A 26,298-nucleotide genomic window follows, 5' to 3' on the forward strand; every position below is an offset into this window, starting at 1 on the left:
TTTTTTTTTTTTTTTTTTTTTTTTTTTTTTTTTATAACTCATAGGTGATTCAAGATGATGCTGATAATTGAGTTACTGCTATGGCCATAGCGTTGCATCAGTTGATCCATACTGATACAGAAGGACATTCCCTTGACATGCAGCATGTGGTCTAGCAGAGACCGTGATATTTTTTCTGCTCTTGTGCTACAGAAGCCCTTTACCCCTAGGCCTTAGCGTGATACTAACTGATCAGAGGGCAGATCTTTGTTAGCCATCTAAGCTTGAAAAAAAAAAAAAAAAAAAAAAAAAGATTGATTTGAAATTTGAGTATGATAACAGCAGAACTGTATTCATGATTTCCAGATAAGGATGGTTTAGTGGTTGTTCCATTTAAAACGTAAATCCTCTGGTTTGATCATGTATCTGAAAGTTTTAATGCCTATTTTCTGCTCTCTGTGCCTCATAGCTGACTCCAGAACAGGAAAAAAAATACTCATCTAGCTTTTTTTTTTCTTTTCTTTTTCCTCTCCCTGAAGTATACAATCCTAGAAATAATATACTTTTATCACAATTCCTAGAAATAATACACTTTTATCACAATATACTTCTTATAATCAGGTACCTCTTTAGAAGTGGAAACATGGAGCACCCAGGTGATAAACTGTTTAACACCACTGTGGAAGTATTACCTGCTGATGTAAGTTGCTCACTTCCAGCTGTAAAATACAATGTTGTTTCATTTTATGAATGATGTTGGCATAAAGGACCATGTCCTTTTAGCATTGTTGGACATTTTACTCTTCTGTTGTTACAGGAATTAGTAAGAAAAGCATTGCTTGACCATGGAAGTCTGTTCAACTACCCAGCAACCAAAGATGGATATTTAAAAATAGGTAAATTACACTTCCCAAACCAAAAAATTTGTTCTTATATATAAAACATTTTTGCCCTTGAGAACTTCATTAACTGTATACTAAATAGAGTGTTCCAAGGTGAACTAGGAAGGAGAAGAAACAGTTCAAGCTACTGCATGTTGCAGTATGTGATATTTGACCACTTATTATTCTACTTTTGTTTTAACTATTAAAAACCCCTACCAGTAGTTGCAAAAGCCAAGGCATCTGATTAGAGGAATAATTCGTATACAGCTGGCAGTCCAAATAGGATAATTAATTCTGGTTGTATTTTACAGGCTTAGCTGAGGAGAACAGTAATTTATTTATTATGACCACAATAACTTGTGCTCCATGCTGAAATGAAGATGGMGCATCACGTAATGCATCTCTCCCATTTCTGTCCACACCTCAGCTTGCCCATTCTCCCCTCCTCAGGGCAGTCCTTGATCTCTTCTCTAAATGAACTGCAGCTCCTCCACACACACTGCCAAGGTCTTGTGCTAAACTGAARTGCTACCATGTGAACAAAACCACACTAATGCGACATGTGCTTTGCTCCCTGTCTTCTCTGTCTCTCCAACCACATCTCTGCTCCTCTCTCCTCACACCTCATTTCCAGTTTTCCAGCACTTCTTGTTTGCTTTAATTTGGATCTTTCTCCCACTTCCTTTTCACCCTTTTCCTCAAACTAGAGCTCTAAAACCAAGTGATGTCAACTCTCAATTGCACATGCAAGTTGATAGGAAATGAATGTCATACGTGGGATGAACTTTATTCATTATGCTGCAGTTCTTCTATACTAGGTTAAGATGGATGAAAAGAAAAATGGAAAGGAAAGAGAAGGAATAAAAAGGAGGGGGAAAGAGAAGGAATATATCAGATGTGATCTGTGATTTCTACTATGTCTTTTAAAAATAAATATAACTCTGAGAAAGCTCTTTTAGATTCTTTAACGTGACTGTATAGATAATATGTATATTGACATSACTACCCTTTTTTTAAATATCTTTTTTTAAACATTTCTATGTGGTCATAGATTATCTATTTTTTTACCTTTTTTAAGGCAAGCTCTTAATAGCCTGATGGAAAAATGAATTATTCTGTTCAATATGATTCTTGTTTATGGCTTGATCTTTCAGTTTTTTATAGTTTGAACTTTCCCAAATGATTTTTTTTGCTAATATTGCATTGCTCGATGTAATTTATAATTTGTAATTTAGACCCTTCACATAAGATCACTTGAAACTATATTTTCTTCTAGCATATAGCATTACTGATATCTTTAAAATTTTTATTTAGGTACTTTTGAAAATGGAATTTCAGAGGGCAGCATCAGTCTGTCAGTAGGAAAAATACAGGCTATTCGTCTGTCAATCAATTCTGATTCTCCTGTATGGGCAATACTTAGTGAGGTAAGCATATAGGAGGCATTTTAATAAATCTTTTATTAAATCAGCTGCAAATCCTCTTACCACATAGTTCTTTAATTTTCACCTAACTTTGAATGGAAAATTGTTCCAAAAAAACTTCCTTGAGTGAAGAAATATATTAATTTTTCAAGGGAGGAATCCAAGAAGTACTGAAAAATGCTTAAATGGGATGATTCCCTGGTTTCYGCAACACTGTAAGTACAGTAACTAGAATCTGGGTCACGGCTGTGGTGAGAGTAAACAAAGCAAAAGAGGCAGCTCAGCATTTTTAGCTACTTCTCAGTCACCGCTTTAGCTATTAGACACAATATGCAAACATTGTCAGATTAACACAGATGKTTTTTTCCTCCAAGTGTCTGAATGTGTGTGAACCCTATAAGTACGAAACATTCAAAAGAAGTCACTGAAGAGAATTACTAGAGCTTTAAACTCTTGCCCTGCCTGTGAGGGGAAAAAGCTGATGTTTTAGTCAGTGCTTTGCACTTTCYAAAAAATAATTTAGCTTCTGATTTTTTTTCAGGTGTTTATCAAGACCTCTGAAAAATGAAACATGAAAAAAATGACTCTTTGAAGTGCCACTTTCTAGAGACTTTTCTGAAAACTAGGCTAACGGCAGCAGAAAGCCTGTCTGGCTGAAAAGACCATACCAAAGCAAATCCAAAGTACTTAGTTCTTAATACTGTGTATCAGAAAAGAGTGGAGGTAATTTTTGTTGTTGTTTATTTTATTTTTTTAATGAAGAATATTAAAAGCTGTGAAGAGCCTGATGTTATATTGTAGAATAAGTAATTCTACAAAATGTACCTGGCTGATATTTCAAATATGAAAAACCTCACCTTAGTGTGGAAACGCTGAATAATTGTTCTTACTCACAATTGACAAGATTTTACAGAATATCTCAGGGATAAAGGCATAAATTTATGCTAAGTCTCACCAGAAGTAAAAATGAGGGCATTTGCGGGGGGGGGGGAGGTGGAAAATGAGGGTGAAGTTTTCAATTTAGTCACTAAGAAAACTGATTAATTTTGAAAGGAAATTTTTTATTTTCATTATACATAATGAAAAGTTGTCAATATTAATTGCAAGTCCTTGGAGAGTAGTCCATCAGAAAGAGGAACAATTTAAAAATATGAAAAGAGACTTCAGACTTAGCATAATGACTATGTTTCACACTTAATGTAGAAGAAAGTTTATGTTGTTTGTTTGCTTTTTTAAATGGGAAGTGCCTCAAAGCTGGCCTTTAAATAACTTGAAAATCAAATAGTTTTGTAAAGCTTTTAGATTTATAAAGCTTTTCACTGAATTATGTATTGCATTAATTACAGAAAATATGTGGGATGATATGTGTAATTATATTTTTGTAGAAAGAAAATCTATTTAAGTATAATTTTGAAGTCTGTAAATTGATTATCTTTTTATTTAATTGTATTTCTGATATTTAAATCCTACCTGCAAATACAAAATTGAAAATAAAGTACACTGTGTCATTTAAAAGGTGTGTGTACCCTGGATGCGTATCTGTGATGTGCAGAATTCCTTTATCACCTCTTTTAACACTTGAAGCACAAGTTGCACCCTCATTGCCCAGTGTATGCAGTGCAGTCCCAACTGCACACATTCTGAGAAATAAACTGCATTTCTGCACGCTTAGAAGTAATATAGGCCGGTGTTTTTAAAGAAGCGGTATCTAAATTGCGTTGTAGTGTGAGGAAATTGAAGGGGTGAAAATGCAGGACTTTACTGGTTTGGTGAAGAGCTGAATATTCACTGAGGGGAAGTTGTCAAGTCTGATTTGTTGCTTGCAGCTTGTAACTGAAATAACCTACGGTGGTCTTTGATGAAGCTACCAAATGAACAAAAAATCACCGGTCTGCGTTAGTTTATGATGACCTTGTAGCGCCTGAGAGCTGTTATCATAAACCAGGTATTACTGTTGGGATTTACCCTTTATTTCGCATGAGTCTAGTTCAGAGCTCCGTAGCCCACCCTCACAGAGGCGGTACGCCCGGGTGTGGGTGGGCGCTGCGGTCCCGGTCCCGCTCCCTGCTGCCCTGCTCCACCCGCGCTCCCCAACGGCTCCCCAACGGCTCCGCGCGCGCGGCCGCGCGACACCGCGTGCGGGAGCGGCGCTCGGGRCCGCGCCTCTGATTGGCCGCCGCGATCCCCGCGCCGCCGCTCGCTGCGCTCCTGATTCGCTCGCTGCGTCGGAGCCGCGCGCTGATTGGGCACGGCTCCCGCTGCCGAGCCTTGATAGGCTCGGGCTGAGCTGGCGCCAGGGGCTGCACCTGCCGCCGGGCGGCCGCGTCTCCCAGCGCCACGGAGCGCATGCGCAGCGCTCGCCGGGGATGCTCAGGGCAAGGCGGCCGCGCTCGGGCAGCGGGACGGGGCTGTGCCGCCGGTAACGCGCTCGCCGCGGGCTCAGCGGGGCGCCCCGCGGCTCGCCTCGGTTTGCCTTTCCCGGCCAAGGCGCGGGGAGCTCCGTGGAGGGCGGCGGGACCGGCGAGGGGCGTCCTCCCTGCCTCCCGTGCGGGTGCGTAAGCTGCGGTTMCCCCCCCCATCCGAGCTGCGCCGCGCGCCCCGGCGACCGTTATGCGCCGTTAACGGCCCGCGCGAGGCGGAGAGCAGGGCCTCGCTGCGAAGGAGCTTGAGGACGGAGAACTGCGTTCCCTCGGGGTGTAAGGACGCGGCAGCGCCACCGGAGCGCCTGGCATTGCCCGGGGGACATTTTTTATTTTTATTTTTATTTATTTTTATTTTTATTTTTATTAAAAAATATATAAATGTAAGCTAAATGTAGCAACGCCATGGGTAAGAGGCCTGCCCAGATAAAACACCACAACTTTGGTCAAGCCCTGCTAATACTTAGCACAGTGCCCTTAAGACTTGCATAAGGGATAGGAAGCTGAGGTTTTTTTTTTTTTTTTTTTTTTTTTTTTTTTTTTTTTTTTTTTTCCCCCCCACCCTGAATAAAGGGAAATAGTTTTTGTAAGGTGGATACTCTTCTTGGAGGAGTTCCAGCTAGTCAGGTTGATACTTGCGTAGTCATATGGCGAAGGAGTAAGGTAATGCCTGTGTATGGATGGAATGGCAAGGGGGAAACTTGCATCGTCCTCCAAGGAACTGGTGTTTGGCCATGGGAAAAGTTGTTTATACCGACTGCAGGGCTTAAACCTTGGACTAAGGAAAGCTTTCCATCACATGTGTCTTTGCTGTGTGCTTGGCAAAGCAGAACTTTCTCCTGTAAATACAGCTTTGTGAAAAAGACTCTTTGGAGTACACTGGGAAATTTGTAATAATCTACAAAATGCTAAATTGTGTTTAGTTTCTTGCATCAAAAGGAATAACAGTAGCCTTCTGTGTATGTTACTGCTTCAATGGCATGTGCAGTCTCTGTGAAAGACTGCATGCAGGGGTCCCAAACTCCTGCAGCTGGGGTGCCCAGCATCCCAAGGAAGTCAAGCTGTTTGCCTTGGGAGTGCCCACGGGAGATCCCTGCTTTGTGCTTGTGGCAGGGTCAGATGAGATGGGGTCACGTGAGGCTTTTTGCTGCTGGATCCTCAAAACCTCTAAGYGTGGAGGTGCCACAAGCTCTCTGGGGAACCAGCGCCACTGCTCTCAGTCCCCACTGGGCAAAATCCCTGCTAATATCCGTGTAGAAGATCTCTTTCCATTCTTGTGTCTTGTAAGTGCCAGTATAGTACTGSGAAACAGCGGCTTATTGCATTAGCTGTGTTATTATGCTGATATTGCAGTACTGTTGGTCACGAGAATCTGCTTCACTGCTGCTCAGATACCTCTTYTGAGGGGTAGACACATGAGTTGCCCATATTCCTGCAGTCAAGAATGACCAATTTTTGATTTGGATAATTTTGAAACAAAGTATTTTCTGAAACAATTGAATATTTGTTCTGACATTTAGCAGTGTGAACGGTGTACTCATCTGGATGTGTACAGTGGAAGAAGAGCAAAAACCTCCATAAGGAATTCACTCCGTGGATTAGCATGTTTTAATCAATTTTACTCTTCTTATGAAAGTGCTAATTTTTTTTACTATGTTACAGAAATTGATTCAATGTGATTCCTGGTTCAGATTGTTAAGGAACGAGAAAAATAAAAGCATTTATAGTTTTTAAAATTACATCTATCCAGAACTCAAATTCTTGCTGGATTGTTGGTCTGGCAAAGTAAGGGATCAAGACTGCAAATACTTCCTCAAGTACAGAGAGGGGAAAAAAAAAACAAAAACAAAAAMCAAACCCTTGGGATTATATGGTAAAAGGAAATTTAAAATAGAGCACTCTTCTGAAATGAGAGAATAGCGATATAGTAAGAAATAAAGACTATACACATCCTGTTTATTTTATTTTATTTCTTGTAGCTAAAATCTTGAGTAAAACTAATTTAGCATTGATTGAATCCCTGCAATGATATTTACAGTTTACAACTTTCAATTGTTCAGATAAGCAGGATGCACTTCCAGTGGGACTGGCTGTGCTTGGGTGTCCTGATAATGAGCTCAGTAACTGCAGAAATGGAAAACGAAGAAAATCAGGATACAGATATTGAAGTGGAGGATTTTGACAAACAATCTGAAGATGAGGACGTAGGCAAAGATACATCTTCTCTAGGGGTAAGTCTATGTATGTCTTTAGTTAACTATGTTTGATTTTAAAATAGCTGTAATAGAATTTGGTAGACCAGTGCAGGTTGAAATGACGGATTTGCACACAATGTAGGCAGTGTGTGTCAAACCTCTGAAAGCAATCCATGACATGGAGGACAAGCTTTATAAAGGAATCTACTATGTCAAAGTGGAAAATTAGATCTCCTACCTGTAGTGCATAGTCAGTAAGAGAGCCTTGCTAGCCTATACTTCAGTTTAGAGTTGGGACCTTTAATTTTTAGTCATCCTTGGAATGTAGCTTGCAGCCTAGCATTCATTTATAGAGGAGAAAGTAGAAAATGTTGCCTGGGTTTGTTTTGACTTCAGAGCAGTTTCTTCGTTTCATTAGTCATGACTGTCTGTCTTACTCCTTCCTTACTTGTTTATTTCTTTGTTCTCTGAAGACCTTCTAGCTTTTGTTATGCTGTGCTTCATAGTAGTTATGGACTATAAATATAATTTTTTCTTTACTGCTCAGCCCAACTGTGTTGTGCTAAGTAGGAGCAGGTGAGAGTAAAGAGAATGGGAGAATGGAAAATGTGTGCAGGAAAAAAAGGATTGGTGCAAGTTCAGTACAGTAAACTGTGTTCTCTGAGCCCCTKTCCCCTCCAGTTTGTAATTTGTCTTAGTTCTTCTGGAGCCACTTAAATGAGGGAGTAGATTGCCTTTTTTACAAGTTTATGCAGATATATGCCCAAACCGAGAAAACTTTCATCCTTTTGACCCTATTGAAAAAAATGAAAGGATGGTCCAAGAATTTTCTCTTACAAACGTACTTAGTTAGCATAGTAAAACTTAGATCTCTGAATATTCTGTGCTGTATTTAATCTGTAAACCTCAAGCATCCCCCACTAAGTTTCCTTTCATATAAAACAGTGTAAGCAGACTGTGGCTTTCTCTTCCCTTCTTCGACAGTAATAAGAAAGAAACTTTGTGCATGTTCAAATAGTATGAATTTGAGTATTTGTTTTAACTATATTAATTGTCACTTCATTAAACTAATAACAAAACTATTTTGTTATTGATTATGGAATCTGAAGCATCAAGAATAAGTAGACATGACAATATTTTAATGATGAACTTTGAACACAAGAAAAGCAGATTTTGTACTTTATGTATGGTTTTATCGTAGTCTCTGAAACTTTCTGCAAGAAACTTTCTGAGATGTTGATTTATTCTCTATGTCTATGTGTTATTGCACAGCAAGAGGAGGAAAAAACAGAGGAGAAAAGTAATGATAATCCAGGATGCATTTGAGCACTGTACTGCTTCTAGAGGGAGAACCTTGATCTAGTTTTCAAGAATCTGGAAAAGAGAATGAGCTGTTCTTCTATCTGAACATGAAGTTAAATCTAATGTAGCAGCTTTTCTTATTACTAACATACCACTGGAAATGAAACTCTCAGATTCCTCTGCCTTTTAAGGGCCCTTGCCCTGAGCCTTGGTTTGCTTCTCTGCTTCTTGCCACTGTCTCTTGGTCACCTGGATGAATAGTGTCTGAGAAATTGCACATGATTGTAGGCATGCACACCAGCTATGCAGGTCTTCTTTTATTAGATGTTTCTAATGAAGAATCTCTGTTCGTCTGGCTGGGTGGACTACTTCTGCAGATATAATAGTGGTTTTCATGGGGAAAAACACAATTTGCTTATTAGAGCATGTGTCTATAAACGTCTTTTAGGTTGTGTACCAGACTCCAAAGCCTACTGGGGAAGTGTACTTTACAGAAACATTTGATGGAATATTGGCTGGGTGAGTAGTGCCTTAATTATAAATATACAGCTTTATCAGTTTGACTTAAAATGGCAAGACTTTTTTCCTCTGTTAGTTTCATTTTGCTGGTATTTTATCAAAAGTAGTCTTATAGAGGTTAGAATTGGGATAATACTGGGTAATACTTAATGGAGTAATACGTGTTCTGAACACCTAACATTAAATTGGTCAGTTAATATTTCAGGTATATTGCTATCTTTATGATATACCGAAGTGCTTAATAGATTGTGTTGATGGATATTAAGAAAAAAGATAGATTAGCACCTAGCTGCATTTGTCATTGGATGCTTTCACCTCTTCCCTTCCCCATCTGCTCTGCGTGTGTATTGTTACTGTCAAATAGCACTCAGGCTCGTTAGGATAATTGATTTATTTTCTTGTCAAGCTTGTAGATTTTACACTTACATTTTGCTATTTTGTGGGTTTTTGTGGCATTGTATGCTTTTGTAGTATTCTTTTGCTTTTACAATATTTTTGTGGGCTACCAACTACAATATTTTTATAAGACTATATATTTCTTTTCAAAACAACTAAACAACTTTGGAGTTATGTATATTCATTTAAACTTCAAGAAGTGTTTCAAAATCAGTGTTAGTCTAGACTAATCTGTTACATTTTTCCTAGTTATTTTTAATATTGTTTAAATTACCAAAAGGTCCAGGATTCTGACTGTCAAAATTGCTATTGTAGATTCATATCCTAGAAAACTAATGCTGTCTTTTCTTGTTTGAGAAGATTTTGAATACCTATTTACATTAGATGATTGACTGATACACTTCTTGTTTTTAGGTGGGTGCTGTCTAAAACCAAGAAAGAAGACACAGATGATAACATTTCTAAATATGATGGTAAATCCTTTTAATATTTACTACCACACTATGCTTTCTGATGCTTTTTGAGGAACAGCTGGCTTCTACACTGCATTTATTTTTAAAAACCTATGTGACAGAGGTCAAAAGTCTTGTTTAACGGTTGTTGTTTTAAAAATGGAATGTAAATGTTGTCTATTGGGTCTCTTAGCAAGTGGATGGTTTTGAACCATCCCTGCAATGCTATTGCAATGAATGATGTTAGAGAATCTTCTGCTATATGAATACCTCCTACTAATGGTTTATGAATGATGCTTCTTGAGAAATAATGTTCTCCAAAATTGTGGTTTCAGAGGTTTGGCATTTCAATTTCAGTTGATAAACGCATTTTTTCTGTAGCATTTTCTATGTTGCCGCATCTAGTACTAATTCAACAGTCGTTTTAAAAATCACTGAACTTCCCACTGAACGTGGGAAGGAGCAGTGTTGAAGAAGGTTTTTCTTTTTTTTTTCCTCCCTCCTGAATAAAGAAAACTATGGGTTTGTTTTAGTTGATGTTTCTATTTGTTCCTTTTTAATGGCTTTTTATAATCTATGGAATCGGAGAATGAAATGGCTGTTTACTTTTTTTAACTGAATCTGTGAATCTCCCCTAAAATACATGCTTAAAAACACCAAGTCACAGAATCACAGAATATTTAAGGTTGGAAGGGACCTCTAGGGATCATCTAGTCCAACCTTCCTGCTCAAGCACCTAGACCTAATACACCTAGAGCATGTGGCACAGGGCGGCATCCAGGTGGGTTTTGAAGATCTCCAGAGTAGGAGACTCCACAACCTCCCTGGGCAGCCTGTGCCAGGGCTCTGTCACCCTCACAGTAAAGAAGTTGCTCCTCACCTGGAGACTTCCTCCTGTATTTTTTTTCCACATTGATGGAGTGTTCTTTTTTTTTTTCCAAATTAATGGAGAGTACCGAAAATAGCCTTTTTTTTACTGTTTTAATCCCTAGAAAATAAAATTGGTGAATTTGGTGCTGGTAATCTCTGAAGAAACATAATTGCTATTTCAGAAATCTTGTTATTTTCATATTTTCTACTTGTGTAATCAACTGTATCTTTGGAGAATTCATAATTATGTAACCTCTTATTTTGAAAGCTATTTGGTTGTTTGTTTTCAAGATTAAATGTGGTAATTCCTTCAAAGACTGTTTCTTTCTGTGAAGCTTGGTCTTCCATGTGATTACAGTTGACCTGAAAAATCCTTCTGCTTAAGAGAAGGAGGGGGAGAATGATACTGGTATGTAGCTTGCCTTGCACCTTGCAGCTATTGCTTGTTTAAAAATCTGGATAAAAGTTATCCTTCCCTAAGCATTATGAGATACCACAACTCAAAGATGCAGTTCTACAGTATTTAAGGTCTTTTCTCAAGCCTCTCCAAATTAGAGAGTAGGAAAAATATATGTTATGCACTGTATTTAAAAAACAGAAAGGTAACACCCTGACAAAGTGACTAGAACTAATACACTTTGGTGAAGTGGGAGAGTGGGTTTTTCTGTGTATAGCTAAGCTGACCCAAGCTGTGCACATTTCTTCAACTATTTGCTACTTTCCTAATGCTGAAACAAGGCAGTTTTTTTACAGTAAAACAGATTAAATACAAACAGAAGCCTTGTGGAAATCTCTGTGTTAGCAGTTCTCCTATTAATCTTGAATATATGATAGTTGTCTAAAATGTACTCTTGCTTCTTGCATACAGAACTTCAGTTGAGGGGATGTTCACACTCCCCCTCCATTCTCACAGTTGTGAAACTGGTTTCTACTGTTATAAAAGCATCAACTTAAAAACATTTTTTTTCTGACATTTGTTGTTGTTACAGCTATTTGTACCTAGTACATTCATTTTCTCGAATCTTTTGTTTCTCCTCATTGTCTCAGTCAGAACATTAGGTTAGATGGCTCTGGTATGATGCAGTTTTTTTTTTTTTTTTTTATACTCAAAATGGAGATATGCTTTGGAGATGGAATTTTATGCTCAAACTTTGGAAATGGAATTTTAATTATTTCTAATTCCTGAAGTGTAGCAGCTAGTTTGTGGTTGTGTGGTTTTTTTTTTTTTTTTTTTTTTTTTTTATCTGTCAAATCAGTGATTTGACAGATAGATGTGAGCAAAGGGTTTATGTGGCATTCTTTTGTATTTTAGAGCGGTAGAGAAAGTGGAGTTTGGAGTTAGAGTAAATGATTATTTAATGCCTAACTTCCACACTAAAGTTCTTCCGTGCTTTGGTAATCAATTGTTATCTACTGTTCGTTCAGTTTTCAGGATGTCTGCAATTTCATAACTTCAACTTGCTACTTTCTTTGAAAAAGCCTCTGTGTTTGTTTTAGGAAGATGGGAAGTAGAAGAACTGAAAGAAAACACAGTGCCAGGAGACAGAGGATTAGTGTTAAAATCAATAGCAAAGCATCATGCAATATCAGCTATGCTAACAAAGCCATTTATTTTTGATGATAAGCCTTTGATTGTTCAGTAAGTAATTATTCAAATTTGTGCCTAACAATTTTGTTTTTGAAAACTTTGAGTCAGGAAAGTAATCTAAATCCTTGTGGAAAAATACTGACTTGCATGTAGCMCTGACTATCATATCCAGACATAAMAAAACTGCAGATTTTTAAGATCTAATGTTTAAGTCAAAGGTTGCAATAAAAGTGTTAAGAAATGTAGTTTAAGCTCCTTTGTAATGGTTTTTTAGCCAGGAATAAAAGATTTTACAAAACTGTTAAAATTACTAATAGGTTTTCGGTCTTTCTCTGAAAATCTAAGTGTAGGTATGTATGTAAGTTGTATGTAATTTGAATAGAGCTTATGACTTGAGTCTTGCAGGTACTACAGCAGTATCAGTGGAGCTCAGTGTCCTTTTAACTTGGCTAAAGGAATGATCAGTGCCATGGCAATATCCCTATATATTGTTTCTGATGCTGAGATTTTCTTTGTTATGCTTGTAAACAGATATAAGTAACTGCTGTGGCTAAATGTAGTGCATCATATAGGTGGTTCCAAAGATAGCACAAATTTTCTAGAACTCAGTTGCTGCTTCATTTTGATACTTGTACATTGGTCAGTAAAACCTTGGAACTTTTCTTTTTGGTGATGCAGTTGCAGCAATTGCTACCATGGCTTTTTTGATTGACATCACTGCTGTTTTGGCTTTTATGGTAACTAAAATCTTTTGACTGTGTAGAAAGGTTTCCATGGCTATGACTAATAAATAATAAGAACATACTCAAAATTACAGTTGCCAGTTATAAATTAATTTAAATTTGCTTATTTATTTTAAAACTCCCTTTTTACCCAGATATGAAGTGAATTTTCAAGAAGGCATTGACTGTGGTGGAGCATATATTAAACTTCTCTCCAGAAGTGATGACTTGGATCTGGTAAGTCATCTTGCTTAATACTTGSTAAGAGATATTCAATTTGAGAATAGGTAATTGTTCTTGTGGAGTATCGGTAAGACAGTAATTCGTAATACATCCTATATTTTTAACAGCGTCCAAAATAATTAAGCAGAAATTTGGGCAAGATCAGTCACATATCGAAGACTGATCATAATTACACAAAGCTTTCATAGTTGTGCGGGTTTTTATTGGAATATTTCATAGCATTTTATTACTAAAGTTTCCATTAGTTCACATGTGGTTTTAAAGTACAAGTAAACTACTGAGATTTGGATTCATATAAGAAATGTTAATGTGAATTTCAAGATTAAAATGAACAGTGTAGTGTGTTAAATGTATTCCTCTTAGTTCTGTGTATGAGCAGTATTATGTTAACTATTAATCCTAAAATTTAATGAAATTAAATATTGATATCCAGAATAGATGAGTTCTCTTGCCCTTTCAACTGACTTTTCAAAATAGCACAAGTCATAGAATCTCAACTCTTCTTTGAGTAGWTTTTTACTGAATGGTATAGAATGTGTAGTCTTTGAAAAAGCTCGAAACTTGAGTTTAGAAACTGCATATGATGAAGATCTCTAGCCTCAGGGAAGTTTTTTTAATGATTAGCTATCTTAAATAAAGAAACAAAAAACAAAGAGCAAAAATCAAGAAAAACAATCTGCAACAGTAATTGCCTCAGTATTTTAGGCCATTCAGTAGATTGTGTCTCACAATATTGATGGGAACTTCCTTGCCCCTTCTGAGCCCCATTCCTTGTAGCAATGCTGACACAATTAGACATTTTTGGTTCCAGTGCTGCTGCCTTACTCGGCCAGGGGTTGGTTCCAGCACACACAAACTAATTGTTTCTGCCATAATGTTGCTATTGCTACCCTCATATGCAGGTACAGAAAATCAAGACCACAATGGCAGATATTCGAGCAGTGCTTTTAACCTTCAGAAGTGACAGTGACATGTGGCCTAGAGTTTGCTACAGAATGCTTGCCGTGCTGGCAGAGCACGGTTGGCTGTGTATTCAGGGAGAGCTGGTGCTTTTAATATATGGCAGCAATTACAGAAATAGGTTACATGCTTGGACAGACTTGGAATGACCACTGTGGATTCAAAATTGTGGCAAGAGAATGGGCGYATCATGACTGGAGGGAGCTCACCATGGCTCAGCAGTACAAAAACRAAATGAGAAGGATACTTCTGATCCTCAAGCAAGTCAGCACTGTAGTGACAGAAGCTTGAGGCAATCACAACTACGGCCTATAGAAGCTGTTCATTCTGAGATGCATCAGGCTGTGTGGTTTGCACACCAAGCAAGATTTAGTAAGCTAGAAAGGCACATTCATGGCGGGGGCGGGGGAGAAGCAAAGAATGTTCTAAAAAATCTCTTCTGGTGTAAGCAGAGGCAAAAATCTCATAGTTTYCTTTCTGAGTATGTAAGGACTGTACTTAAGCCATCTGTGTTTGTGCTTAAGATGTRCTGCTGCTATCTTAACCTATAAAGCCACAATCTTGGCTTTAAAGTATCAAGTTGAAGAACATTGTCATTGAGTGCTGACTAAACTTAAAATGATGAAASAATGCCCCAACTCATGGTGAGATGGCATTGTCTGCAGCCTCTTTGGGTGCTCGTTTACCCATGCTTGTATTGCTGCTAAGTGCAGTGCCCTGGTTATGTGCAAAATGAAGGGGAGATTCTTCAGGATGGGCTCCAGACATTGTCTTGACCTGCAAATCAACAGTGGTGTTTTGCATGCCATRTAAGGGATAGCATATACATTTGTAACACTCTGGCAGGTGGTGGCATGTGTAAAGTTTGCTTTTAAGCAATTATATTAATAAGTGTTAATGCATATTCCTATTTCTCTTGTTTTTTCCCAAAATGTGCATATGTGTATGCTATTATACATTTTTTTTTTGTACTTAATACAACTTTTGTACAAGTAAGTATTAAAACATGGGCTGTAGGAAAACTGTTTGAGACATGACAGGTTTTATTGTAGAAAGATGTATAGATGTGGAAAAATGGTGTGTGTGTGTGTGTGTGTGTGTGTGTGTGTGTGTGTGTGTGTGATAGTAAACCAGAGAGACAGCAAACACAAAACTATCCTGTTTCTGGATTGGCTTACAGTCATCTTTTTTTGAGCTTTACTGTCTGTAAGATGAAAAGAAAGATGTAAGATGACTTGAAAGAGTCAGTCTTGCACATTTATTTTCTAATTTAAAATTAGATGTATCTCAGTGCTGTATGTATGCTTTTTGATATTAGTTGAATATTTTTAATCCTTACCAGTGACATTTTCCAAGATGAATATTATAAAAGTGATGAAATATAAACATGTGTCTCTATGGTTTTTCTAAATCTAAAATGARAATGTCTTACCTTGCCTTAAACTGGTTAAAATATAAAGTACAAACTTGTTGCAAACAAACAAAAAAAGCATCTCTGTCAGGGTGTATCTTTCAATATTWTTTTTCCAGAATTTATTCYTTAARGGTTTAAGACAGCAAGTTACTGTGCACTCCAAATACAAAAAATGTATAAACAGTTGCAAAATACTGAATATATATTAATATATATAACAGCTTAACAGTTCAATGCAGTGTACTGTGAAGTACTGGATAATTATATCTTGCTTTTTATCTGTATTGAAAACTGTGAAAGCTGTAAAGGATAGTATTTCGTTTCCTTCTGTATTCTAGTGTAATTTATGTATGTAGAAGGATATAGCCATTTTGTTTTGTGACAAACATTTTGACTCAATGTAAGGATAATGCCTTGATAAGGATATTTATGTTCCYATAAGAAGCTTAAGTAATCCTTTCTGGTTAGCTAGAGCTAAGAACAGAAAGCACTCAGCAACTCACAGGGACTCACAGGGATTCAGCCTACCAGTTTTCAGTTTTAGAGTTAATGTTATAGGAAACTGCTTTTAGGAAACAGGTAATTGCTGCATGTAACAGCATCAAGGCTACGTAGTTGCCATGTTCACCTCGGCAAATGTACAGTATAACACATGTTCAGCTTTCTTGCTTCTACAGGAATACTTTTTTGACAAAACACCTTATACTATTATGTTTGGACCAGATAAATGTGGAGAAGACTACAAACTACACTTTATCTTCAGACACAAGAATCCTAAAACCGGAGAATATAATGAAAAACACGCCAAACAATCTAATGCAGATCTAAAAAAATTCTATACGGACAAGAAGACGCACCTCTATACTCTTGGTATTGTTTAATTCTTACAAGCTTAAATTAGAAAAGAAACATTAGAAATTACTTTCCTTCCGCTAAGGAAGCATCTGAGCCAGCTTTCTGTTAGTAATGGTCTGTTCATTTGGGGGGTAGTTATCTTAAGATTTGAGCTTAAATGCTTTAGTGCCCGCAGAACACAACCAGCTCTGTAGTGCTGCAGTTTAAGAWGCAGTTATGGGGAAAGACATCTTGGTCAGCCTAGCACCGAGCARGTGATTACTGCTTTCTKTATTTTGCTATGATGRGATGGTATAAGGATAAGAATRATATTAAAAAATAACAAATGYACAATCTTCTGGGAAGGTATCAGATGCATTTACAGTAATTTAGTTAGACATCCTGTCAAACACCAAATGCCAATCTTCTCTACACATGAGAGGTCTCAGTAAAGCTCTGTCTGCAGCAGTATGTATAAAGAGATGCTACCACGCTCTTTGAATGGAAGATAAATATATTTGGACTGTTTTAAATTGGGCTATTTTAATTGTCCATGAGCAATACAGTAGAGCCAGAACTTTAGTTTCTTGGTCTGTTTCAAAATTTACAGGAAGAATACAGAGAAACATGAGAAAAAGTGGACTAAGCTTACAGATCTATGTTATACTGCATATACAGCAGTATTAATTGTATTTTTGAATTATCATGGATTAATGATGAGAAATGTGCTCAACTTAATTTGCCATGAAAAAAACAGGATAGTGTGCCACAGCAAATTTCAGGAGTGAGTGAAACAGAATGACAGAAATGAAGTGAGAAGAACAATCAATAAATAATCTTAACCACCCTCCTATACTTACTGTAAATGAATGAGTGAGATTCCTTAGCTGTGTGTTCTTTTGAGATGATGATTAAAAATACTTAAATCCAAATCATATTTACTCAGTTATGCATATTAAAATAGAACAAATTGTTCAGTAGGACAGAGGTGTTGAATATGATTCTAATGTATTTATCAGATTGATAAAATCAGTTGGGGAAAAAAATCCCAAGTCTATGTATATAAAATGATATGAAATTTTATTTTTTGCATTTGTGGATATTTTAATTCAGTTCAAAGCTTTTAAACTGTAGCTTTTAAACTCCTTAGATGTTATGATAATATTATTATGAGGTTATTTTTCAGCTTCCACCTCTGTAAATTGTTATTGAAAGTGGAATATTGTTTGCTTTGAATTAATAATCTTTGTTAGAGAGGTATTTGGTTGCATTTTAAGCACTTTAATATAATTGCTGGYTATTGGAGGTGGATCTGGATTCAGGGTCTGTAATTGAGCCTACTACTGCTCAATTTGAAGACCYTTCATCAGCTAGTTGAACTTGTTGAAATATTTAGCCACTGGGGAAGAACTTTGTGTGTTTGCAGTCTGGCATTTGGCCAAAGAGCTCAGTCAGATATGAGCCTGAGAGGTAAATACTGCTGTGATGGTTCTTGAGTTGTGGTGTTGCCCGAGTGCATCTGGTTCCACATTGTGCAGTTCAGAGCTGTAATTTGATAGTAGAGACGCTTTGTGAGCAAAGGTTTGTTTTTATTGTCCTCGGATAAAGTTCCTAGAACTTCAGCGACTGGTGAGTTTGTGAACCTGTTAGATTGTGCTTGRATGCATTTCAACCACTGAGTATCTTGGAGGTTTCAGTTTGTCTGGGCCTGATGCTGGACACGCTGTCTCCACAGTAGMAACTTCATTGTATTATGTCCAGTACCTGATCTGAGTGGAAAATCTGTCTGAGGAAACTATTTGTTCATTACTTGCCTGAACTTGTGCCTAGCATRTAGGCTTTGTGTTGGAGGTATCTGTAAAACATACACTTTTTGCTTTCTTTTAATATATATATTTTTCAATTTAGTGCTGAAACCAGATGATACTTTCGAAATGTTAATCGACCAATCAGTTGTCAGTAAAGGAAGTCTTCTGACGGACATGATTCCTCCAGTAAACCCACCTAAAGAMATAGATGATCCTAGTGATAAAAAACCTGACGACTGGGATGAGAGACCAAAAATTCCAGATCCCAATGCTGTCAAACCAGACRATTGGTAAGGAGATAAATTTATCTGTAGAAAAACACTTGAAAGATTTAACTGGGTGGGTTTTGTTGCTGTTAGGCTTTTGTTGTTTTGCTAATGATAGATTTTTCTACTTWAAAAAAAAGTGTTTGAAAAATTGTTTGGGGAACAGTTTGGGGAATATACGGACATGCTCTTCAAATGCAAGTTATGTTTTCTACTAATTTGTTTCAAGCCTCTGTTGTTGCAAATAATACCTCAGATTACTCTTGTTGAACAATTAGAAATGCTGTCTTTTTTTTTCCTCCCCCCCAAAGAATTATATATTCTTTGTTTACATTTAATGATTTCTACTTAGACCCTTTTCTGTGAGGTAAAGGTCATACAATAACTGAGGAATACAAGGAAAAGAAGTCAGGAGGAAACATATCTGCTATCCACCAGCTGATGGCAGCAATTTCTGGGCTAAACAGTGTCTCTCGTAWCTGCATAACTRTATTTTTAAATATAAATTTAAAAKAAGTCACTGTGCCTAATKCTGTTGTACCTTTGAATATCATCCCTTTCATGCTAGTTACAGTTCTCTGAACAGAACTTTGGTTCAAAGTCAGGTTGCTGTATTTTATAATATCAGTCTGTAATTAAAGGGATGAAGATGAGCCTTTCAAAATAGAAGATCCTGATGCTGTGAAGCCTGAGGGATGGCTTGATGATGARCCAAAGTATATTCCMGACCCTAATGCAAAAAAGCCAAAGGATTGGTAAGAATTCAGTTCAATAAATACATATCTATTAATATATGGAATTTTGCAGATCAGTATTTGCAGATATCTATTAATATGTGGAATTTTGCAGATCAGTACTTCAGTTCACATTTCATTGTAATTTTCAAGGTGTGGCCAAACGTCTGTTGGTTTGGGGAGTGTTTTTAGAAAAGTGTGAAATTTTTGCCAATGAAATTTTGTCAATGATTGCTTCAGTTCTGAAGTTAAAAAAGGAGGGATAGCAGAGAGTCCTCTGAGGGAATCTGCTACAGTGATAAAACATAAAATAATTTAGGCTGATAATTAGATATTATATGGTAGTCAAAGCAGTGTAAGCACCTTATGTGGAAGTGTTTCAAGCTGTCTGCAGACTGGAGGGTATAATTACATTCAGGTTACGCTGTAATTGAAAATATAGTTTAAAAAGCACTCTGAAAATATATACTCATAAAGGTGCAAGCAAAATTCTGAGGCTCTCTTATTAAAAAAAAAAAGAGTATAAACTTCAATTTCAAACTGACTGTTAGTGTTCAGATCAGTCTGAACTGAATGTTTGTCAGTCACTTAATCCTGTTTCTGTAGGGATGAAGAAATGGATGGTGAGTGGGAAGCCCCTCAGATCCCAAATCCCAAGTGTGAGACTGCGCCTGGTTGTGGAGAGTGGGTGCCTCCTATGATGAATAATCCAAAATATAAAGGAAAATGGAAACCACCTATGATAGATAATCCTAATTATCAGGTAATAACAATACCATGTTTTGTTGTTGAAAGTTTAACAGAGCAGGCAGGTTTAAGTGGCATATTATTCTGTTCTGAGCTACAGATCTATTTTATAATGAGCTACAATCTATTTTATAATGAGCTTGAACACCATCACTAAGCATCTGGAGTTTTTTCTGCTATGAGAATAAATAAGCTTTTTTTATGGCTACTATTAAAACAATTTATCATATTTATAAAWATGCCCTACAAAAAGAACATTCAAATAGTAAATTCCAAGAAATACAGAAGATGTAAGATTTTTAACTGTCTGTTTTGCGGAACTGAAATACTAAATTTGAAAGCAAACCAAGTACAGTTTGACTACTGTATCCTAGAATTTTTGAAYGATGTTATTATTTATTAGAGTAACTCTCTTCTTGGTAGATTTTTTTGGGGGGGACTAACTTTCAATGAGTGTACTTTATTATCAAAATAAAGATTAAACCTCTCAGTAAGAAGATTGACTTTTGAATTGTAACTTTCTTGTATCCAGGGATACAAGAAAGAATCAATCTGACATCAAAGAGCTCCTTTATGTTAATTCTGTTCTGGGAGAATTTGATTCTGATTTCTTTTAGCTTAAGATCTAAACAGGTTTTAAACAAAATAGCATGTGTCTGTAAGCAATTTCCACAGATATCCACAGGGCTGAATTTTCCTTCCTGAAAATGAAGTGTTCCGTAACACTTCAGGTTACACGAGCTACAAGTTTGTGTGTGTGTATGTATGTATATGTATGTGTGTATTTATATATACACACATATTTATCTATGTGTATGCATGTTCTCATTCCTTCAGAATGTTGTTTTGGGGTAGTAGCTATTTTCTCTCTAGAATTTGAGATGTTAACTTTAAAAGATTTCCCCTCATTTTTAGGATTTCATAGTGAAATGATATTTTAGCAACTAAGAGTTATATAGTGATGAGTAATGTGCTTTATGAACTTTATATATACACACGCATATCTATAATGTATAAATATAGAATATATGGATATATAAATACACACATGCACATCTGAGCATAACTGACAGTGTTGGGAAAAAGTATGCACAGAGCCATAATTGTTGATAGTGTTAATTCTTAAATTCTTAATCTTTTTTTTTTTTTTTTTTTTTCCCCCTTTACCCTTTTAAAGGGAATCTGGAAGCCTCGGAAAATTTCCAACCCAAACTATTTTGAAGATCTTCACCCGTTTGAGATGACTGCTGTCAGTGCCATTGGATTAGAGCTCTGGTCTATGACATCAGATATCTACTTTGATAACTTCATTATATGTTCAGAAAAAGAAGTAGCAGATCGCTGGGCAGCAGATGGCTGGGGCTTGAAGAAATTAATAGCAAGTGCTAACGAGGTATAAGCTATGCTGCCYTCTCATAGAGGAAGAAGTATATTGGAAGAATTTTCTGTTTATGCTCACAGAATATTTATCTACAATTACAATTTTTTGTTCAGCAACTGTAACAGTTTTTCCCAGTTTGATTTTTAGCTAGATCAGTATCCTCCTGATATCAAAATGCATTGCTTGATGAGCTAGTATGAACAGTATGAACTATCTACACCTTGTTTTCCCCCTGACTTATTTATATATGTGTTTCCTTCCCTCCAGAAGTGGATGATTAGATGATTTTTATGTTTAAAAATTCTAAAATTCTGGCTGAATATTCAGCAGAATTTTCAGCTCTGAAAATGTTTGTGCACATACTTGTGCATATATTATGCACCCATGTCTGCTCTTCTGACATGTTTTGTTGTGCTTCCCAAGTGCAGCACATACAGTTTGTCTAGATTTGCACTCTGTAGGGTGAACCTGCTCTAATATCTGTGATGAGGAGCCCCTCTAGTGGCTGCTTTTACTGAGTATTTTTTCTTTTAAAGGTCCTATTTTTTTGGAAAAGTCAGTACAATGCATTTCAGATTTGAAAAGTAGAGACTGTTCTAAACACAAAGTCTATCCTGATTTTTTTTTTTTTTTTTAAATACCATACAGCCTGGTATGTTCACTCAGCTGATGACTGCAGCAGAAGACTACCCATGGCTTTGGGTTCTTTACATCCTGACTTTAGCTCTCCCTGTTGGTCTGGCCGTGCTCTTCTGTTGGCCAGCAAAGGTAGGAGAAACTGAGTGGCTTCTGCTACTGGGTAATGGGTTGGGTTGGGTTGGGTTTGGGGATTTGTTCTTTTTAGGTTGTTTTTTGTTTTGTTTTAAACTTCTGTGTAGAATATAAAACTTGCAAAGCTTAGCCTTTGTGCCCCAATATGTTCTTTTAATGTGCCATTAATGGTGTTTATTTAAGAATGAAACCCAAATGAGTGTTGAAATCTGACTTTAAATGTATGTTGATTTTTAATGTGTTGTAGAAGATAGATGAAGATATTGACTGCAAAAAAAGTGATGCACCTAAGCCAGTTACAAAGAAAGAACTAGAACAAGAGGGACAGGAGTTAGAAGATGATGAAATAGAAYTAGAAGAAAAGCAAAAACAGGAAGAGATTGCTGAAGATGGTAAGGCAAGCTACAGTTTGTGGTTCAACAAATATCAAGATGTGATTAGGATTAGGTGACAGATTGTATTGCCAGTAATTTTAATCAGTTGAAATTAAAGTACATATGCGCTGCTTTACTCTGGGCCTTCCCTTTTCCTTTGACAGTCCTCAGTGAGTGGAATTAAATGCCTAAAAACTCTGTGACAAATCTAAGCARAAAGTTGGCTATTAAAAAAAAAATGTTTTTTTAAACCTCTCTCTGCAGGAATTGAAGTGCCTTCTGCCTTCTAAATATTTCATGTCCTGAACATTCTTGAATGGTTCAGATGTCTGTACCTAGAATGGCTGAGGTCGTATCTTTAAGCTGTGTACTGAAAGCTGTTAGTCCTTAACATGCTATTGTTACTTCTACCGCTGTGGGAGGGTTGTGCTCTGAAATCTTGTTGTTTGGTGCTTTTCAATAACACTTAGATCTTGACAATCAAGTTGATTTGAAATTCTGACCTTTGCTTTATGCCTTCATACATTATATGTCACTTTCTAGCAATGCGTTCACTGCTTGCAGAAATCTGTTCTGCTGTGCCAAGAGAAATCAATGATCAGTGGGCTGAGGTATACTTTGGCATTCTAGGATTTCATAAAATTATGTTACTGCATCAAATATAACGGAAGCTATTAAACTGAYGTTTTGATTTTGTTAGTATTTCCTTGAGCCCGTAGTTATACACTAGTGTGTATATACAAATGAATCTCTCTCTGCAGCGTACTTTCTATCTAATACTCATTTAATATTTTTTTCAACAAACCAACTTCTTTTCCAGTCATTCACAGATAGGAAAATACTGGATCATTTTTCTAATACGTGAAATCGATGTTCAYGACTTAGAGCTCTACTATCATAAGCTTATGCTTTACTGATATTCTGGGCTATGATGTGAGCAAGGGCAAGTTTTGAGTATCAGTCATCCATCCTCACAGGACATCATGTGCCTTAGTAATCTTGTAAAAGTAGCCAGTTTCGCTTGTAACGTGTGCAAATGACTTGTCTCGGACATCTAGCAGACCAAGACATGTTGAGTAATTCATGCATCCCCCAGACTACAGACTTTTTTTTTTTTTATGTAAAGCACCCATTGTCAAATTTTCACTTAGCATTTAGGATAGTGTTTTAACTTGAGCAAGACCTGAGCAAGAAGAAAGTTTAATTTTTGAGGTGGGCTTTGTTAGTTTGTAAATCTGCAGTTGTCTAGATGAATTAAATCGTTACAGGACAGGAGATAAATAATATGTTAAAGGACATATTTGAATGTTAGAAATAAGGTCCAGGCAATCACAGTGGGAAAACAGTGTTTTTTGTTTTTGTTGTTGTTCTTTAAGGAAATTCTTTTTGAAATGGTTATTTCAGCAGCTAGTTTCATTTTAGACCTTTACATTTAGTTGCTAAACTGAAGTAATAGAGCTAACAGAGCTCCACAGTTTTCCAGAAATTTTTAAGCTTCTAAGAGGAAAGGACGATATGTTGCTGTCATGCGAGTTTCTCAATTTTTCTTTTTGAAAAGAAAAGCTTTTTTTTTTGTTACCCATTATATTTGTAGTTTGAGAGAAAAAAAAGAGAAGCTTTCATTCTTTTGCCTCTTTCTTAGCTGAACACATGGGATGCTTGTCTTCTGCTTACCTCTTTTTATTTTTTCTTTAGAAAGAAGAGAACTGGAGGAGACAAAAAGTGAGCTGATGAAGGAAACAAGGCAAATGGGCAGGAAGGATCCTCCTTCAGGTACTGGGAGAGGGAAATACTTAGGGCTAGGGCTTGAAGACAGTCTCTTTCCTCCTTGTTCCTCCTTTCTTGCTGATGGTAGAACAGCAGGCTGGTGGATGCCAGCCTTCAACAGCTGTGGAAGCAAATTTCCTACTGGATTTCCCAATATGGAATTCTTTCATAGTCATTACCTGCTTCTTTGTTTTCTGGATCAGACAGTAACTGGTTTGAGCAATGAAAGGCTTGGGATCTGTATCATATCATGTTACGAAACAGTTACAAACTTCATAAACACTTGCAGATTTTTTCAGCTCAGMTGAGAATGAGTTGGTGGCAGGGTGTTTCTGAAAGAACATTATCATTGGGATTTACTGCCTTGTTTTGTTCTGTATTTTTTTCTGTCAACACTGATAAAGTTTGTTTTTCATTCTCGACTAATTCACTTAACTGCTTCATTCTGTCACTCTCTTTCTAGACAAATCCCAACAAATAAAAATATATSTTGCCAAGAAGTATAATTTCTGAGTCATAGTTGGATCATTTTTCATTAGGTTATATTAATTCAGTTAAATACAGATTCAATTCATTTTATACTAAATTAATAGTTTAAAATAGTATTGTTCTTTTTGCTCCATTTCTGGGTTTTGCCACTTCCAAAGTGTGAACCTTTTTGTTTTTTCTTCCTCTATTCAATGAGTGCTTGTGGAAGGTACTGGATTTGCATTACTTGAAAATTTCTAATCTTGTGATTAGAATMTGAGCAAAGGTACCGTTTCATGTGTCAGAAACATTTACAATTATTTGGACTTTACTGCGCTAAGACAGTGAAAAATCTTAATTTTTTTTTTTTTTTTAAACCCTAAAGTTACGTCACATCACACATAGGATCTGACCAAGATAGCAAAAGCAAAGTTTGACCAAGATAGCAAAACAGCAGCTGTTGCTCCTGGAAAGTTTTTTACGAAAGTACTGGAAGGCTTGCAAAATGTCATCTATATCCTCTCTGACAGATTTAGATGTCGTCTTGTTTACTTTTTGATGGAAGGTAGTGCAAAGGATACTGAATTTCTAGATACTCACTTTGAGAACCAAGTTTGAAGTAAAAAAGAAACTTTCTAGATTACAGTAACTCTGTTTTGACTGCTGAGATTTAGCTCCTATCATGAACATTGATACTTAAAAATTGGCATTCCCAAGCCTGCGTTTTAAGTCCTGAGCCCCTAAAGCAGAATTTAAAACAGCCGGCGCTCRACAGCGGGACTCGATGCATTCCCTGCTCGCTGTAGGGCAGCGATGCAGCTTCCCTATGGCACTAGAAAGTGCCTGTGTTGCTTCACACAAACCCGTGAGAACTGGAGAATAGGAAGTCTGGCATTCACTCCCCTGCATCTTAATAGAGTTCTGTATATGAAGTAAAATTAATTTCTGCTCCAGAAGGTGAGGGTGAAGCTGGTGAAGATACTGATGAAGAAGAAAATGAAGTTGAAGATGGAAGCCAAGAAGGTGATAAATCAAATAAATCTGGCTCAGAAGATGAGGTGAGGTTTTCTTTTTCCCGCTYGTGTTCTTGCCCTTCTCCCAAATCACACCTCCAACTAAGCCCAGTTACCTCTGAGAGTTTTTCTTCTGTTGAGCCACAAACAAATTATGAGATGGGGATATGCTTTTGATTTTAGCTTTTATTCTTTTATGCCTCAAACACTCCATTTGTACAGACTCATGAAACATGTTGCTCTTCATGTAATTCTGTTCAGGATATAGTTTTTATTCCAAAATGGAGGTATAGTCTAAGAATGWTTGTGTAGGACTCTATAAATATGAACTGTTTCTATAAGAATGTAGTTTTTATAGGAGTGTAGTTTTAAACAAGTTAGGAGATGAATTAGAAGTTTTGAAAAAATCAGATGTTGCAATAGGTGTCCAGTCTTTTGTGTTTACTATGCTACTTAAGTGACTGAAGGTTTGCTTCCGGGTACCCCTTCRGGGAGACTTGGGAAAAATCTCAGGCCTTTGGTTTTTTCTTCTTTCAAATTGCAAAATAAGTTTTTAAGCAAAATGGTCCTATCTGTTTTGAATACAGTAACTGTGATTGTCTTCTCTCACACAGATTCTGGTTACTCACTATTACTTATTCAATGTTATTCTATAGAATATTTATTTTTTCAGAAAAGGACATTCTAGAATGCATTTGATGTGTGTTTTTCTCTTAATAGTTGACCACTCCTTTTGTGCTGTTTCTTCACTTAGTACCCCATAGTCA

At 36.7% G+C, this 26,298-nt stretch overlaps 2 protein-coding genes across 3 annotated transcripts in view; both read left to right on the forward strand.

Annotated features, from left to right (window-relative positions):
- MGAT4D (MGAT4 family member D) overlaps positions 1-2,855 on the forward strand; it is a 23,852-nt gene extending 20,997 nt beyond the window's left edge. Inside the window, exons 13-16 of the mRNA XM_026042603.1 lie at positions 601-679; positions 797-875; positions 2,178-2,290; positions 2,829-2,855. Of these exons, the coding sequence (XP_025898388.1) occupies positions 601-679; positions 797-875; positions 2,178-2,290; positions 2,829-2,855 (298 nt within the window). The remainder of the gene's footprint in view (positions 1-600; positions 680-796; positions 876-2,177; positions 2,291-2,828) is intronic.
- Positions 2,856-4,795: 1,940 nt separating this feature from the next.
- Positions 4,796-26,298, forward strand: part of CLGN (calmegin) — a 23,111-nt gene continuing 1,608 nt past the window's right edge. The window contains exons 1-15 of one of the 2 annotated variants that reach the window (XM_026042629.1): positions 4,796-4,838; positions 6,768-6,938; positions 8,653-8,723; positions 9,534-9,592; positions 11,939-12,080; positions 12,907-12,988; positions 16,046-16,238; positions 18,111-18,300; positions 18,918-19,031; positions 19,617-19,773; positions 20,935-21,150; positions 21,787-21,906; positions 22,157-22,301; positions 23,979-24,056; positions 25,473-25,576. In XM_026042629.1, the coding sequence (XP_025898414.1) occupies positions 6,777-6,938; positions 8,653-8,723; positions 9,534-9,592; positions 11,939-12,080; positions 12,907-12,988; positions 16,046-16,238; positions 18,111-18,300; positions 18,918-19,031; positions 19,617-19,773; positions 20,935-21,150; positions 21,787-21,906; positions 22,157-22,301; positions 23,979-24,056; positions 25,473-25,576 (1,833 nt within the window). In that variant the 5' untranslated portion in view covers positions 4,796-4,838; positions 6,768-6,776. The remainder of the gene's footprint in view (positions 4,839-6,767; positions 6,939-8,652; positions 8,724-9,533; positions 9,593-11,938; positions 12,081-12,906; positions 12,989-16,045; positions 16,239-18,110; positions 18,301-18,917; positions 19,032-19,616; positions 19,774-20,934; positions 21,151-21,786; positions 21,907-22,156; positions 22,302-23,978; positions 24,057-25,472; positions 25,577-26,298) is intronic. The other variant, XM_026042630.1, reaches the window with a different exon arrangement.

Source organism: Nothoprocta perdicaria, unplaced genomic scaffold (genome assembly GCF_003342845.1).
Source record: "Nothoprocta perdicaria isolate Ctin4 unplaced genomic scaffold, notPer1 scaffold_31, whole genome shotgun sequence".
NCBI lineage: Eukaryota > Metazoa > Chordata > Aves > Tinamiformes > Tinamidae > Nothoprocta > Nothoprocta perdicaria.